The following is a 14,007-nucleotide window of genomic DNA, read 5'->3' as shown; positions in this document are numbered from 1 at the left end:
TCCCTTAAAACATAGCATGACATTGGCAAATACTTAAAAAATCCATCATAACACGCATAATGTGAAAATTACGGCATTTCATTAACCAAAATACGACGTTTTAAACACAATCGCATATTGTACAAGATTCGGTGCTCAACGTAGCAGCATTACTCGCGGGATGCGTCACTGGTATCAATCACAACGTTGCGAAGGTGATCTGGCTTGAGCCCCTCAGAGAACGGGATTACTCGGTTACGCCGTATCTCTTTCAGATATTACAATTCAATTTGCATCCAAATTAGCTACTCAGGCAGCCATTGTCTTCGCCGAGATATCCGAAGATACACATGCATATAATTCTACTTTTCTGGTATAATTATGGCTGCGATGGCGTCGTAAGATCAAGATAAGAGTCTCACGAGTCGACCGAAGAAGTAAGAGATCCACTGGCCACCTGGCCAGTGTATTTTTTCCAATATTACAGTTGCCTTTCTAGATGATATACTGCAATAAAATAAGAAAGGAAAAGGTAGACATTTTTCTTGGATGCAAAAAATATTTCATTCATTTATGTTGGAAGTGATAGAAAAAAACTTGCCCAGAATTCCCATAGTTAGAAATTGTTTTTTTAGGGGATTTGAAAAAAAGAAAAAAACAACGATTTTGTAATCCCCTCAAGGGCTCATTGCAGATCTAGCCTGATCGGACGCGTATTACGATTCATGCAGCAAATCGACAGCAAACACGGAACGCACCAACGTTCTGCAGTTCAAGCACAATTAGCATCCCTGATACCTCCACAAAACGCCGAGGCACGCGACATGGGGACGTGAATTCCCGCATGAAAACAATACAGCCTCATTAATTTACAAGCTTGAGCACCGCTCGTTTTGCACCGTTGATTCGACTGGCAGAAAATGAATCAGCATAATGTTTGTTTTTAATGACGGTTTTTAAATAGAAGTAAAGTCTGCGCTTGGAATTTAAGAGCGTTTATCACGTAACAAAATAATAGTCCTCCGAATTCTGAATTTCAAAAGGCATGTTCGGAATAACTACCGTACCGTTATACATACTTTTAAGATTATTACATTTATCAATTATTGGAAGGGGAATTTGAGAATGAATCTTTGGTATCAGACGTAACGAATAGCTAATTGTATTTTAAAGTAATTTCATATTTTACTGGAAAGCTATGATGGGGCTGTAATGAACGCGATAAATGTCTTACAGTCGTTTACATATTGGTCGTCTCTATGCTGAAACGATGGGATCTCTCGAAATCAGACTAGAAAAAAATAAATCGTTACTTATTCATGAATTCAAATATTGCAATTCTTACGTATATCATTTTAATCGTAGAATTTATGGCAAATATCACATGTTTTCGTGTGATTTTCTTGAAATTCATGATTAATGCTACACTTGCGTATAATGCATTCTAAATGCGGTTTGTAAGTTTATTTTGTAAGTATCACGTACTAATGTTTATCATGGCAAATACATTTCTTGTTAGAAAAATGCTTCCAGTCATATATTATTACAGCAAGTCTGTTGTAGAACCCTAACCTGCCATTTAGTTCGCTCGACATACATGTGATAAGATTTCTGTGCAATGACTCATTGGCAATTCATAGATACGTTTAGCATCCTCCAAATGCTCCATCTATCGCAAAACCCAATAGCTCCTCTAAGTTCCTTGACGTTTACTACTAGTAATGAACTGACGTTTTAGTATTAGAAACTAACAAAGAAAATGAACATAAGAGCGGATAATAATATCTTCACCGAAACTGTGGGTATATGTTTGGGTATTTTCGTACACTATTGTGCTGTACGGACAAGCACGGGCGAGAACCTTCCGTTTAGCGTTGGGAAAGCCACTGTGAAGCTGAGAAGGCACAAAGAGTAGGCGGTATTAATAGCGCTTGACATAGTTTAGTATAGAAATCCTTGTAGTTAAGGCAGTGGATAGAAGAATATTGTGTGTATAGTCGCATACTTTCGGGTAAGTACGTTTCATAGCGTAAAAGCTCGTGATACCCGTTCATGTATCTTTCGAAGATCGTTGTACCTTGGAGTAATCCTCCAAGATTGTACAATCAGCTATACATCAAGAAAAGCTACTCTACTTGTGTTTCCCATGCCAGCTTGTCGCCTTTTAGTTGCTTTGTTTCTTCTCGGCTATTTAGTTTACGCGTGCCCTTACTCTAGCCTGTTCTAACTAAAGGCAGCTAACCTGGCGTGAAAGTGTGATTTAGAAATGTGGTTCATACCAAATGGTGCACATACATCTACCGCGGTTAGATGTATTCCCAATGTACATGTATATGGAAATGGGAAGAGAGTGTATGCACTTTTACATTTCTGTTTTCATGATTCGCATAGACTGAGCTTTTACCAGTAAAGCGCATTATTAGAAGATTGTGGAAACATAATTTCTGGTAAATCATTAAGGAATTTCCCTCTAAACGGCTGAAGTTCTTAGAACAAAAAGTTTGCTCTGCCGGAAGACACGCGATACCGGTAAGTTCAACGCGAGGCTTTTCGTTGAATCAAAGCGGAGTCGTTTTTTCTTGCGCTAAAACAGAGAAGCCCTGTCTAGTTGTCGTATGACGTCATCAGCACTAGCTCCAGCGTTCTCTGCGTCATCCACTGCGTATGCAGGCTTTTCGTTTGAACGCTACTAAGTGTTTGTTTGATTTTACGCGTAAGCAAGCCGCAATATTCTCGTTAGAGATCTTAAACTGTAAGATATAAAATACTGCCAATGTGCTCCCAAACCCAGTTACAGAGCCGGTTTGAAGGCGACACATCGAGTGCGATGTCAGTTGCCGAGTTAAACATAGCATATTCGCATACAATTAGCTATCTAGGCTTTATGGATGTTATCTCACTGCAACCAATAGGTAAGGACATATCTTTGATATCAAAAGCGACTTTCTAGTATACTATTTGAACGAATACTTATCAGAAACATTCAAGTTGGATCAGAAAATTTGTACAGATTTCTACCAAAAAGACTATAAATTGTTGGGAATAGAAGTCGAAAAACAAATCTGTACACAAAACGTCAAATCAAGGGGAATGGTCGGATGTATATTGTTTTACGGCGATCTGTTGTTGGAAATGTGATGAACTAAGGTTAATCTTATAATTATGAATTTAATTGTTTATGTGATATAAACACTTCCTATATTGGAAAAACTACATTTGGCCGTCAGGATTAAAGAACTCAGATCAAAGACTTCAGCGATTGGACAACATCTCGCAATTCGTCACACTTGTGATCAGGAATTCAGTGACAACAAATTCAAAATTCTAGACAAAGGCTCATCTGATCTCGACTGTAAGATTAGGGAGGCCCTGTTTATTAAAGCGCAACGACCCTCTTTAAATCAACAATTATTCCAAAACGGCTTATCCTTCATCTTAAATGTATTCAAATAACTAGCTTGTAATTGAATACTTGGTTTTTAATTAGCTTAAAATTAAGCACTTGTAACTTGAAGTGTATAAACCTGTAGTTTAATCATTTGATTCACTTGTATTTCACCTGATGAGGGGATATGATCCTGAAAACGTTCTTGTTTAATAAGCTGTGTTTACTCATTAGAAAATGAGGTTTTTAGTGTTATCGCTTCTATGGCTATTAATCTTATAAACATCTACTCTATATAATGTATTTACGCATGCTATGAAATTAGGGTTTGAATGTGATTTGAATCCTCGGCTTTAGATATAACTTGTAATTCTTGGCTTTCGTTTTAACATTGTTTATGTATAAATATATTATATAGATATATAAACATAAAACAATGTAAAAACGAAAGCCAAGAGTTAGACTAGGGGGTTTTAGTCAACGAGATACCAACCTTTGAAAAGTAGCCTATCGTTATCATCCACTTATACTGGGTGGTTCGATGTGATATTTGACGTCTTGTCAAGCATATCATTGATTAACTCTAATGACTCCTGTCCGAATGTTCACCCCGGGTCGTTTTTCTGTCAGATCGTGATATATTTAGCTTAGTTTAGCGCCATTTCTGGTGAAATGGCTATTCATTTGCTTCTATATAAAAGTGGTATCATTATCATGTAGAGAGTATACATGTTATTCGCTATACCCGGGGAATCAGGTATACGATCGTCTATAGATTTCGGTGCATGGTGGAGAGAACATTTGTTTATTCAAAACTAATGTTTCTATTTTCAGAATTTGGTCAATCAAATGCAACCAGAGGGTAAAAGGGAAGCTCAAGGGATCAAAGATGGAATCGCAGTGATTGATGGCCACTAGCCTGTATTGGTTTGAAGACGGTATCATCAGTTGCGTCGTGACTGTTGATAATCACCAATTATTTGATGGAAATGCAAAGGGAAGATGGTAAAGATCAAGAAGTATCAATTGCCAGAGGAAAAGGGCTAAAATATGGTGAACGTATCACAACCGGTGCATTCGCTCATTACAACGACCACTGTTTCGCTTGGAAATCTAACAACCCCATCAACAACGCCACCTGTAGAGCAAACGTCATATTTGGAAATAACTGTGCGCGCAATTATCATGGTATTAATATGTGTGGCTAGTACGGTAGCGAACACTCTAGTATTTGTGGTATTTTATAAGAAACAACACTGGCTGCTGACTATTTCGAATCGTTTCATTTTGAATTTGGCCCTGACGAACTTTTTAATGGCTACATTGATAATGCCGTTTGTGTTGATATCGACGGTGATGGAGGTTTGGGTTTTCGGTCAGGCCTGGTGCCAAATTACCGCTCTGTTATCCACCGTGCTTCTTGCTGCCTGTATTCTAACCTTGCTTCTGATTTCCTTTGACAGATATTGTGCTGTTGTAACTCCATTACGATATACCATGCTAGTGACTCCTTCTAGTTCGAATTATGCCCTTGCCTCTGTCTGGGTGACGTCAGTAGTCCTATCAGTGCCGCCGATATTTGGTTGGAATAGATTCTCCTATCAAAAGGAAAAACACTCGTGCACAGTGAACTGGAAAACCATCACCGCAAAAGATCGATCGTATGCCTTTTTCTTTTCAGTTAGCTGTTTTTATTTACCGTTTATTTTAATGATATGGATTTATTGTTCAATACTGCGAGCATCTAAGGAGACAAGTGCGCGCGCCCGACGAAACAGTATGTTACCGGACCAAACAAATCAGGAGTCGGGATTTGCGCGACGCCGCAGCTCTCTGTTATCCAGGCGAGGAAGTGCGCTGAGTTTCGGACGATTCGGCCTGTTATTTCAAAAAGACGAGTGGAAAACTGCAAAAACCTCGTTACTTGTTATGTCAGCAGTGACTATTTCGTGGTTGCCATACTTTTCATTGATCACAATTGAATCGTCAATGAATGATCCATATCACATACCGACGTCTCTAGAAACGTTCGCCGTATGGATGGCTTTAGCCGGCTGTGCAATAAATCCATTGGTTTACTTTTTTAGAAACTCAATGATCAGGGAAGAAATACCGAAAATATTCCTACGACGCGCCAGTGTCGACTCCGATATCGAGAGCCGTCCTCGCATGGGTCGACGCGCTAGTGAAAGTATGATCAGTTATTATATGAATAGGCGACGTTCATCCTCATCAACTACGGGAACGGCCGTTACACGATTGAGCGCTTCTTCCTTACATTCAGATGAAAGTTCAGCTCAGAGGCAACCTGTAACAACCACATCCGCTCCTTCTACCGGGGAAGTTCCGTCCGGGTGGTTTCCCGATGGATATTTCTCGCGACCGAGGCGTTCTCTCGATTCGATGTTGCCAAACCCTCGATTAATAGTCGGCCGCCATCAGCATTCTCAAGTAGATACCAGATCGCCTCTGGTTGCAGAAGTATTGCGAGTTCGACGCCTGGACGGAAATGCACGTGGACAAGTAGCGCATGAACAAGATTATGCGGAGGTTCCGTTTGAACTCCCGGGGGAAATGCCCAGAGAGCTTGGCTGATCCAATTCTACGAAATGATTTGCCAATATTATATACTCCATGTGTGCACGTGATGCCGGGTATTTGATATTTGACACGCGTAAAACCACCGTATTTGTGATATAGTACATGTATTGTATTTGTGAATTTGTGATAAACATTAATTCTACCAATCTTTCCATCAATTTAAAAGATTAATTGATCGTTTATGAGGTATGAGGTTAGAGAAGGGAAGTGTTTATATAATAAGATTGATATTTATTTTTAGTATTTAGATGGTGTACAATATTGTCATGATTTCGATACAGCGCTGAGCATGTCTACATTTTATTATCTCCGTATAAATCATTATGAGTGAAGAGCCATACCAAATCCTCTGGTCAGGAAGATATATTAAAGCACGGCCTCTAAATGAAGAGTTTGAGTCCTTGGACAAAAGAGACAAAGAATTATGGGTGCTTTATGTAATTTCCAAGTCAATTGGAGTAATGATTACTCCAAGTTTGGAGCGTAGTACCGTGACTGACTATTCCAATAATTGATATTATATTTTAACTAATAGATGTGTGTGGTAATGAATATATTTTGTAATTGTGCGTGTGTTATTTTGTAATAGTTTCGTGAGATTTGCAAGTATCTAATAACTGATCGATGGATAGTTGAAATTGTTGAATATTTCGTTGTACGATGCCTGATTGAAAATAAATTTAGTACGAGATATTTAGATTCCTATCTTCATATTCATTTGTCTCGCCATTGGCCTATACATGTATCGTCGTAATCAACACGAGATAATTGATTCCTCATTGAATACATCGCCGTGAGGCACGAAAACAAAAAAAAATCACATGCAGTAGAATCCGCTTAATTCGGATCATTTGGGATCGACAAAATTCATCCGGTTTACGGGAAATCCCGATTAAAAGTGAGTTTCTTGTATATTTATGAACGAATGGATTGCAAATGTTGTCCGGAATTGACCAAAAACCGCATTAAGCCGATCCGTATTAAGCGGATTTGACTGATTACACAAGTATTCGGTTAGTCCGAATGATACGATGTCAAAAAGTCAGACATAGAAAATAACCTTTTATTCGTCTCGTGCTTTTAGTAATCATATACATGTATCAATAGACAAGTGAGAAGCGAGATAATATAGAAAAAAACATCAATTCACTTTTACTCAATTGGACTTGAATAATATAAAATTCATGCGTATAGTTTTCTATGAAATTGTCCGGATCTAGAACACTTTTAATAGATACCAAGTCTACATTCATATTTCTTTACTATGCGCAAGAATGTCTCACTATCTATATGTATCGAACGGCTAATTTCTTATCATTAAAGAAAAATGAAACCGTAAAATTACAATACGTAATAACCGTTGAAAAAAGTTTCCTGAATACTCTCTAATAATACGTATGAATAGTTAAAAATTCAGCATTTGTCCAATTCACATGAAGTATTGATAATGTTATGCAGCAGTGTCACGATGATTGCTTATGTTTCGTCAGTTACATTCATTAAATAGTACATTCGTATGAATATTAAGTGAAGGTTATTGGGAATATTGGGATGTATTGGACGTTGCGCATCGATACTTACAATCCAAATCACACAAAACTCCAGTTCCTGTAGCTGTGATATTATCATTTGTCTTTGTTCTTGTCTTTCCGGAAAATTCCGAGGATGTTCGACGATGATCGGCGTCGATTTCGGCGAGGTTCGATGACGCCATCCAGTGCATCTTCGGGTATGCTTTGAATCATGTAGTTATAGACGTTGACCATCATTTTGTCGTTAGTTTGCGTGTCTTTAGCGTAAATAGCGAACAGATAATTTCCGGATTTCGTTAAAGTGATCGTGAAGCGAGCTATCTTAGCCTTGTCGTCCTTCTGTAGTGTTATGTGCTCGCGGTGATCTTCGTCCGGCTCCAGCAATAAATGATAGGCGAATTGAATTGGTTTTGAGAAACCTATTTCAATTATAAGCGGGTCCTTTCTGAAATACTTAATTTTTGGTTCCGAATGTGATACTGTACGCAAACCATATCCGCTAAAATTTGATATTGGACCCCACTTTTCCTTTGTCATCTTGGAAGGAGGCGACGCTTCCATTTTAGGCAATGGCTTTGGATCGTCAACTTTGCTGCAGTTTATGAGAAATTTACAAGCATGCGCTAATGTTACATTTTCACCAGGAGTACCTTCGGGCCTCGCAAAGATATCAAGGCCGTATTGACCAGGCTGAGGCGGTGACAATCGAATTGTCAGGATGTCGTTGCTGGCCATAAGTTCAACAAATTCGTCAAGCAGGTGATCGTTGACACCATTTGCGTGAACCTTGGCTAAAAACTGTAAAGGACGAGGAACACCTAATTTAATCTCAATGGTATTATCTTCATTAATAACTCCAGTGTCGTGTGTTATCGGATTGATATCGAAATGACGCAACGCTTTCCACGGACCCCATTCTCCAGTTGCACAATTCGGCAAGGGGTGCATTTTGCCCGTCATTTTTGTCGACACGAGGCGGAACTTGCAAGCACACTTTAGACGGAACGGTTGCATGGGCGTACTGGGGTCGCTTCCAATTCGGTTGCTGTCGTCGATTCTATTCGCAAATATCTCGAGGAAATACTCCCCGAGGGTTGGTACGTGTATACTGAACACGATCGTGTTGTTAACAGTCGTCTGAAATACAAAGCGTTCCATTTTCGTGCCTTTGTACTCCTTCCAATCCCGCCTGGCTTCGTCGGCAAATCGCAACTGGTGATGGAACACAACATCGCGTACAAGCTCTTCCGGAATCCGTAGTTTAATTTGTGAACCTCCGCGTTCGTCGTTGTACATGATAGCCTTCGTACCAGATTCAAGCTGCATTTTATAATGGAAGAAGATGGACCGTACAAACGGCAGTGATTCGAATTGTTCCAAAGTAATAGGTGAATCGAGTAGCTGCCATTGAGATTCGAACGGCCAGAATTCGAGTATGAAATCGCAAGGATCCGTCAGGAAATAATGTTCGTCGTATTGATATCGGATTTTATCGCCTCCCTTGCGTCTGCGTTCTTCTTGTTGGTTACCATCTTTGTTGAGCACCAGATGCCTGAAAAATGGTTAGAAAATACTAGGTTTCTTATCATAGGTTTCTTCCTCAAACTTATCATGTTAGTGTTGTGAGGTATTATATACTATTTTCTTGCCAAGGAGACATCAGTTTACTCCATGACCATCCAAGATCTGTTATCTTACCTAGCTCCCCAGTTACATTGAATCAGTCTCCAATCGCCATCTACAAAAACTGCATTCCACGTATTCAAGAAAGTATTCTCTTTTATCCTCATACCAGGTTCGTATCCAACGCTTTTAGAATGGCCTTTTATCTCGACACAGTGAAGTCCAACGTAACTGAAGGAAATTATGAGTAACATGGTCTAAAATTTTAAAAAGTGAATGGAAATTTATATGATTTTTGTTGTAAATATATTAACCTGCACAACCGCATGAATAGGACGTGGTAGGTCTCCGTGCCAAATTTGATTCCTCGTAATAAGCCTAGAGGTGTATCACCAGTAATTTCTTCGATGTCCATCATATTCAAATCTTTAACGGTTATCCATCGGAATATTGCTCTAAAATATTTTCAATATACATATTCTGTTACATTCGATACCGCATTTCGAGATAGCTAGATAATAATTAGTAACAAGCACATACCGAACTTTTTCAAGGTCACTCACACATATTTCAGTCAGTTGGTGGACAAGGTCTGTGAAGGTTTGTTGTTCATTTTCGGCAATCTGAAATCAGAATAGTTTGTTATTCAACGATGATGAATCTACCGGAACAGAGTCTTGGATCAGGCTTTCTCTGTAACTGCAGATATTTACATTAAAAACATGCTCATCAAGCTCACTGAAGACCTCATTCGGGTCGGCGTAGATATCTTTCTTGCTGCACGATGGTGGCCTTGGAGGCGGTGTGCCTGGAGTAACGGGTAGGTCGAGATTATCGAGAGCCATCGGCATGAATGGATCGACAAACTCGCCATTTGAATGTAACAATTTGTTTTTTGTTTCTGTATTTATTTCGTGCGTCTCGCCCGCTTTATTTTCCTCATAAGGCAAACTGTCTTCTTGCTGAAATATCAACAACGTTTTTAGCATCGATTCTATCAAAACTATAATTGAAATCATATAATTTCTACAGATTATCTTTGTCGCGACGTACTCCGGCAAGTTCAATCTCCAGTTCTCTTTCTAACTCCTCCTTCTTCTGAGCTAACAGTTCCAACATCTGTTTACTGTGTCTCTGAACGAGCGTCGACGTCTGCGCTTGTTCTTTGTCGAGGATCTTCAACGTCATGTACTTCTTCTTGTTCTTCTGCTTCACTGTCATGGTTTTCTCTAATGATTCTTTTTCCTTTTGAAATTGCATCGTCATATACTGCAAAATAGGAATTAAAAACGACGGTTTATCGCAACAAATTATGCGGATGCAAATATTTAATTTATGCATTTTTCAAAATGCCTCAAAACAATAGATACCATTTTATTTAGTCAAGAGATTCAAAATCTAAGAAACTATATGAATCTCAGTGCATATCACCCATTTTCAAAATCACTTAATTACTAAACTCAAACCTTTTTGTCTTTTTCGTTTAATTTCTTCTTTTTCTTTGACATTTCTTTATCGAATTTGTCAGTGAGATCTCTTAATTTCAATTCCCACTCTTCGTCTAGCTCTTTCTTTAGTTGTGATTGTTCGTCGCTTCGCTCTTGTTGAAATTCTTTGTACAGCAGATCCTCCTCTTTTCTCTGAATTTGTTCCAGTTCTTTTTGCGCTTGTAAGATTGCATCTTTTTTCTTCTACAAATTGTACAATGTACGATATATGGGTAAATTGCAATGCATAATTCCATAGTAATTACCGATCTATATTCGTTCATTTGTTATTACAGATAAATACTTCCTATTTAATTCGTTAACAGAACATAGTCGCGCGTATTTCAAACGGGTTTGATGATTTGTCAAAACCTTATTCACATAAGATTTCATTCAGCGATGCACATATTCAAACCATTTCTCTCTCATGCACTTGTTTCTAAAACAAGTTTAATCTACATTTTTGGTAAATGATGTCAAAAAAGATTTAAGTCATCGAGTAAATAGCTATTGATAGTTGTTCAACGCAATGCACTTCTTTTTTGACATTTATATTAGGTAAAAGTATTTTTCCGTTTTAATATCAACGTATATATTTGAAGTGTCACGGAAATATAACACGAAAGCCTATATAATGTGTGATTTATATAAACATAAGTAGAATATCTGTTTTGAAGTCACAAAAACACTATGCGTTAGGTTATGTAGAATGTTCTTATACGCATCAAATGAATAGGGTTTTTGTTATTTCATTATTCGACGTTGCGACTATAACCTAATAGTCATCTTCAGGAATACTATGTTCCAGATGATGACTATTAGGTTATAAGAAACTTTTCTGACTTCATCTTTCGTTATGTAAGTGTTGGATTTTCTATATAACCTAGAAGTGTACATTCCTGCATGAAATTGACAAAAATCTATCTATTTAAAAAAAATTTCATCTTTCGTTATACTAGTGTGGGTACTCTATATATCGTCTCACCAAGGAAAAAGTGTTCCACCAAGTGGTTATACGCTTCTAGGCTGTATTCCACGCACATTCTGACATTTGACATGATTCCCGTCTGGAATAATCTGTCACTTAGTCATTGCGGATGAAACGACACCCGATTTGACTCAAGCAACGTACGTCTATGTAACAGGTGGGATATAATCATAACAGCTGCCCGTTGTTTCCAACATAACGAGCACCATACAATGAGTGTGATATATAATATTATACGCACTATGAAAATACCCATTGCCATATTTTGAAGATTTATTTAGATACCAAAATCTAGCTTACGAAAAGTTATAACCAATGATCATATCAAAAGCTAAGACTGAACATCGACGGATATACATAGAATTTGAATATTTGAATATTTAGAATTAATTGTGACTCTATTTCAATTTAGTTTGATTTGATTATTAGATATACTCGAAATTGGAAACATTACACATTTAATAGCTGAATTGTAAAAGTCCCGTAGAATAAAGGTTATGACTCTTTGTTTGGGTATAATAGCTTCGTAATTTACAAACAAGTTGAGATTTGTACAACGCAAATCAGTCATTGAATTTCGAAATAATCCACCGCGCTAGTATGAAAATAAATAAACAATAAGAAAAGAAAACATGTATATACTCGACGAATTTAATTTTCCGGTCAAATCGCGTTTGCATTCGAAAAAGTGGATCAATGATAATGAATATAGAAAACCTATGAATAAGTGATATACCTAGTAATAACTGTCAACTTTGACTTGTGCCCAGTAGCCACATATTAATAAAATGACTTTTCATAACCGTATAAAACGATAATCATAGTTAATCACATTATCAAAATGTCAAAAGATCAAGTTTTCAAGTAACGTCATGTTAGACGTTGACAGTTTTGTTATCGAACCAATTGATATAACGTCAAATCAATGGGGTATGTGAATTACACGTCGCCTTCGAAAGTGCACGTTATTACAGGCCTGACACGCGTTTTTTAAGATGCAGGAATTATTCATAGATTCCATATCCAAGCCTCTTACCGCAATAAAATCAGGGTAGTATTCATTTTTCATATATCGAGCACGACGGTTTTCTCTCAGATAAGCTTGTGCTGCCATTGGACCAGTAATATTTAGAGCATCGGCGCCCAAATTGTGCTTCATATGCATTGGTTTCTGACGACCGATATCGGCTACTTTTGGTACCGTTACTGCTCTTTTTATCTGCATGGCATCCATGTTGATCTGTGCACCTTTTCCGGGCGTCGCGACGGTCTTGCGACTCTTTTCCTGCGATTCCATCGCATTCTTAATGCCGACCGCTTCATACGTGATGCTGGTCGGCTTCTGTTTCGGTACGTGAATGTAACAGTATACTTCCGTATCGGCTGAGATCGGACTGGTATGGTAGGTCTTGATTGTAAGATGTTGTCCGCATTGTGAACATCTAAAGCAGCTTCGATGAAAGATCGCCCCTCCGTTCAACGGTCCGATCTTTTCGACGTGATACACTGATTGTTCGCATCTTCTGCATTTTTCGGCATCCTGATCAAAAAATAGCGATATCTTCGGCCGAAATGGCACGTAGTCACCGTCAGTAGTTGTCGCCATATTAATATTGAAAACACCCACCTTCGAGCATATATATGCACATACACGGCAAATATATACGTATTCAGTTACAAAAAGGTAGTCCTGTGTTATACTATGATCGTCACGTTTCTTATGATTGTTGTTATATATAGGCCAGGTAAAAACTGGTCCTCATAATAATGTACAAAACCCCTCAATAACAAAAACAACTCTATACCAGTACGTCCATGCCGATCAATCCCAAAATTTTGAAATATGTAATCCTTAATAATCTATTCGGGTATGTAGAAATGTCTACGTGCGGTTTTCGATTCTGCGTCGGCACAATTCTTCAGTAGTGAAACCTACGTCTCGTTAGGCTCCCAATGACCGACACTATTTTCACTATTCCGTGATAGCACATTCCGGGTAGAACAACCGACGACTGTGATCATTAAGAACCATTCAAAATATTCACTGACACAACATAAAATGCACTCTTAATAACGACTCGAATCATGTGTGTAAATATATGGCGCGTAGAATTAATTGTATATTCCCACGATATTCATACTGTGCTGTTCACAACAGCATTGCACGCTGTGTTCAGTTTTACAGGACTTTCGCCCACAGTCGGTGGGCCCTTCGCGCGCGTTTTGTTTATCTCACCGACGTTGATAAAGTCCCTGGATGTTTGTAGCGGCACTGCAGTTTTGCAGTATCGGACTTGGCTGCGTACGTATAGCTGGCGTTCACGTAATTAACGATGCAGGCATCAATTTTAAATGAAATATATATCGATTACGTGCCATTCTATTCTGCCATAAAGAATATCGTAGGACGAC

The 14,007-nt window shown here is 38.3% G+C and overlaps 2 protein-coding genes across 3 annotated transcripts; one reads left to right on the top strand and one right to left on the bottom strand.

Moving 5' to 3' along the window:
• The first annotated feature begins 1,827 nt into the window (after positions 1-1,827).
• On the top strand, positions 1,828-6,650 carry LOC141898612 (histamine H2 receptor-like). 2 transcript variants are annotated; one of them, XM_074784610.1, is made up of 2 exons: positions 1,828-1,990; positions 4,199-6,650. In XM_074784610.1, exon 2 carries the CDS (start codon positions 4,415-4,417, stop codon positions 5,957-5,959), a length of 1,545 nt encoding a protein of 514 aa, XP_074640711.1. In that variant the 5' UTR covers positions 1,828-1,990; positions 4,199-4,414; the 3' UTR covers positions 5,960-6,650. The 2 variants fall into 2 exon arrangements, with proteins under 2 accessions (XP_074640711.1, XP_074640709.1); XM_074784608.1 differs by lacking the exon at positions 1,828-1,990 and adding an exon at positions 2,781-2,891.
• Positions 6,651-7,037: 387 nt separating this feature from the next.
• On the bottom strand, positions 7,038-13,927 carry LOC141900419 (hillarin-like). The gene is made up of 8 exons (XM_074787310.1): positions 12,632-13,927; positions 10,587-10,811; positions 10,174-10,389; positions 9,834-10,082; positions 9,661-9,743; positions 9,435-9,575; positions 9,196-9,351; positions 7,038-9,049 (listed from the first exon to the last, which is right to left on the bottom strand). The coding sequence occupies exons 1-8, from the start codon at positions 13,199-13,201 to the stop codon at positions 7,591-7,593; spliced, it is 3,099 nt and encodes a 1,032-aa protein (XP_074643411.1). The 5' UTR covers positions 13,202-13,927; the 3' UTR covers positions 7,038-7,590.
• Between the last annotated feature and the right edge of the window lie 80 nt (positions 13,928-14,007).

This window comes from Tubulanus polymorphus, chromosome 2 (assembly GCF_964204645.1).
Source record: "Tubulanus polymorphus chromosome 2, tnTubPoly1.2, whole genome shotgun sequence".
NCBI lineage: Eukaryota > Metazoa > Nemertea > Palaeonemertea > Tubulaniformes > Tubulanidae > Tubulanus > Tubulanus polymorphus.
The sequence above is the reverse complement of the archived record's forward strand: the minus strand, read 5'-3'. Positions and strand labels throughout refer to the sequence as shown.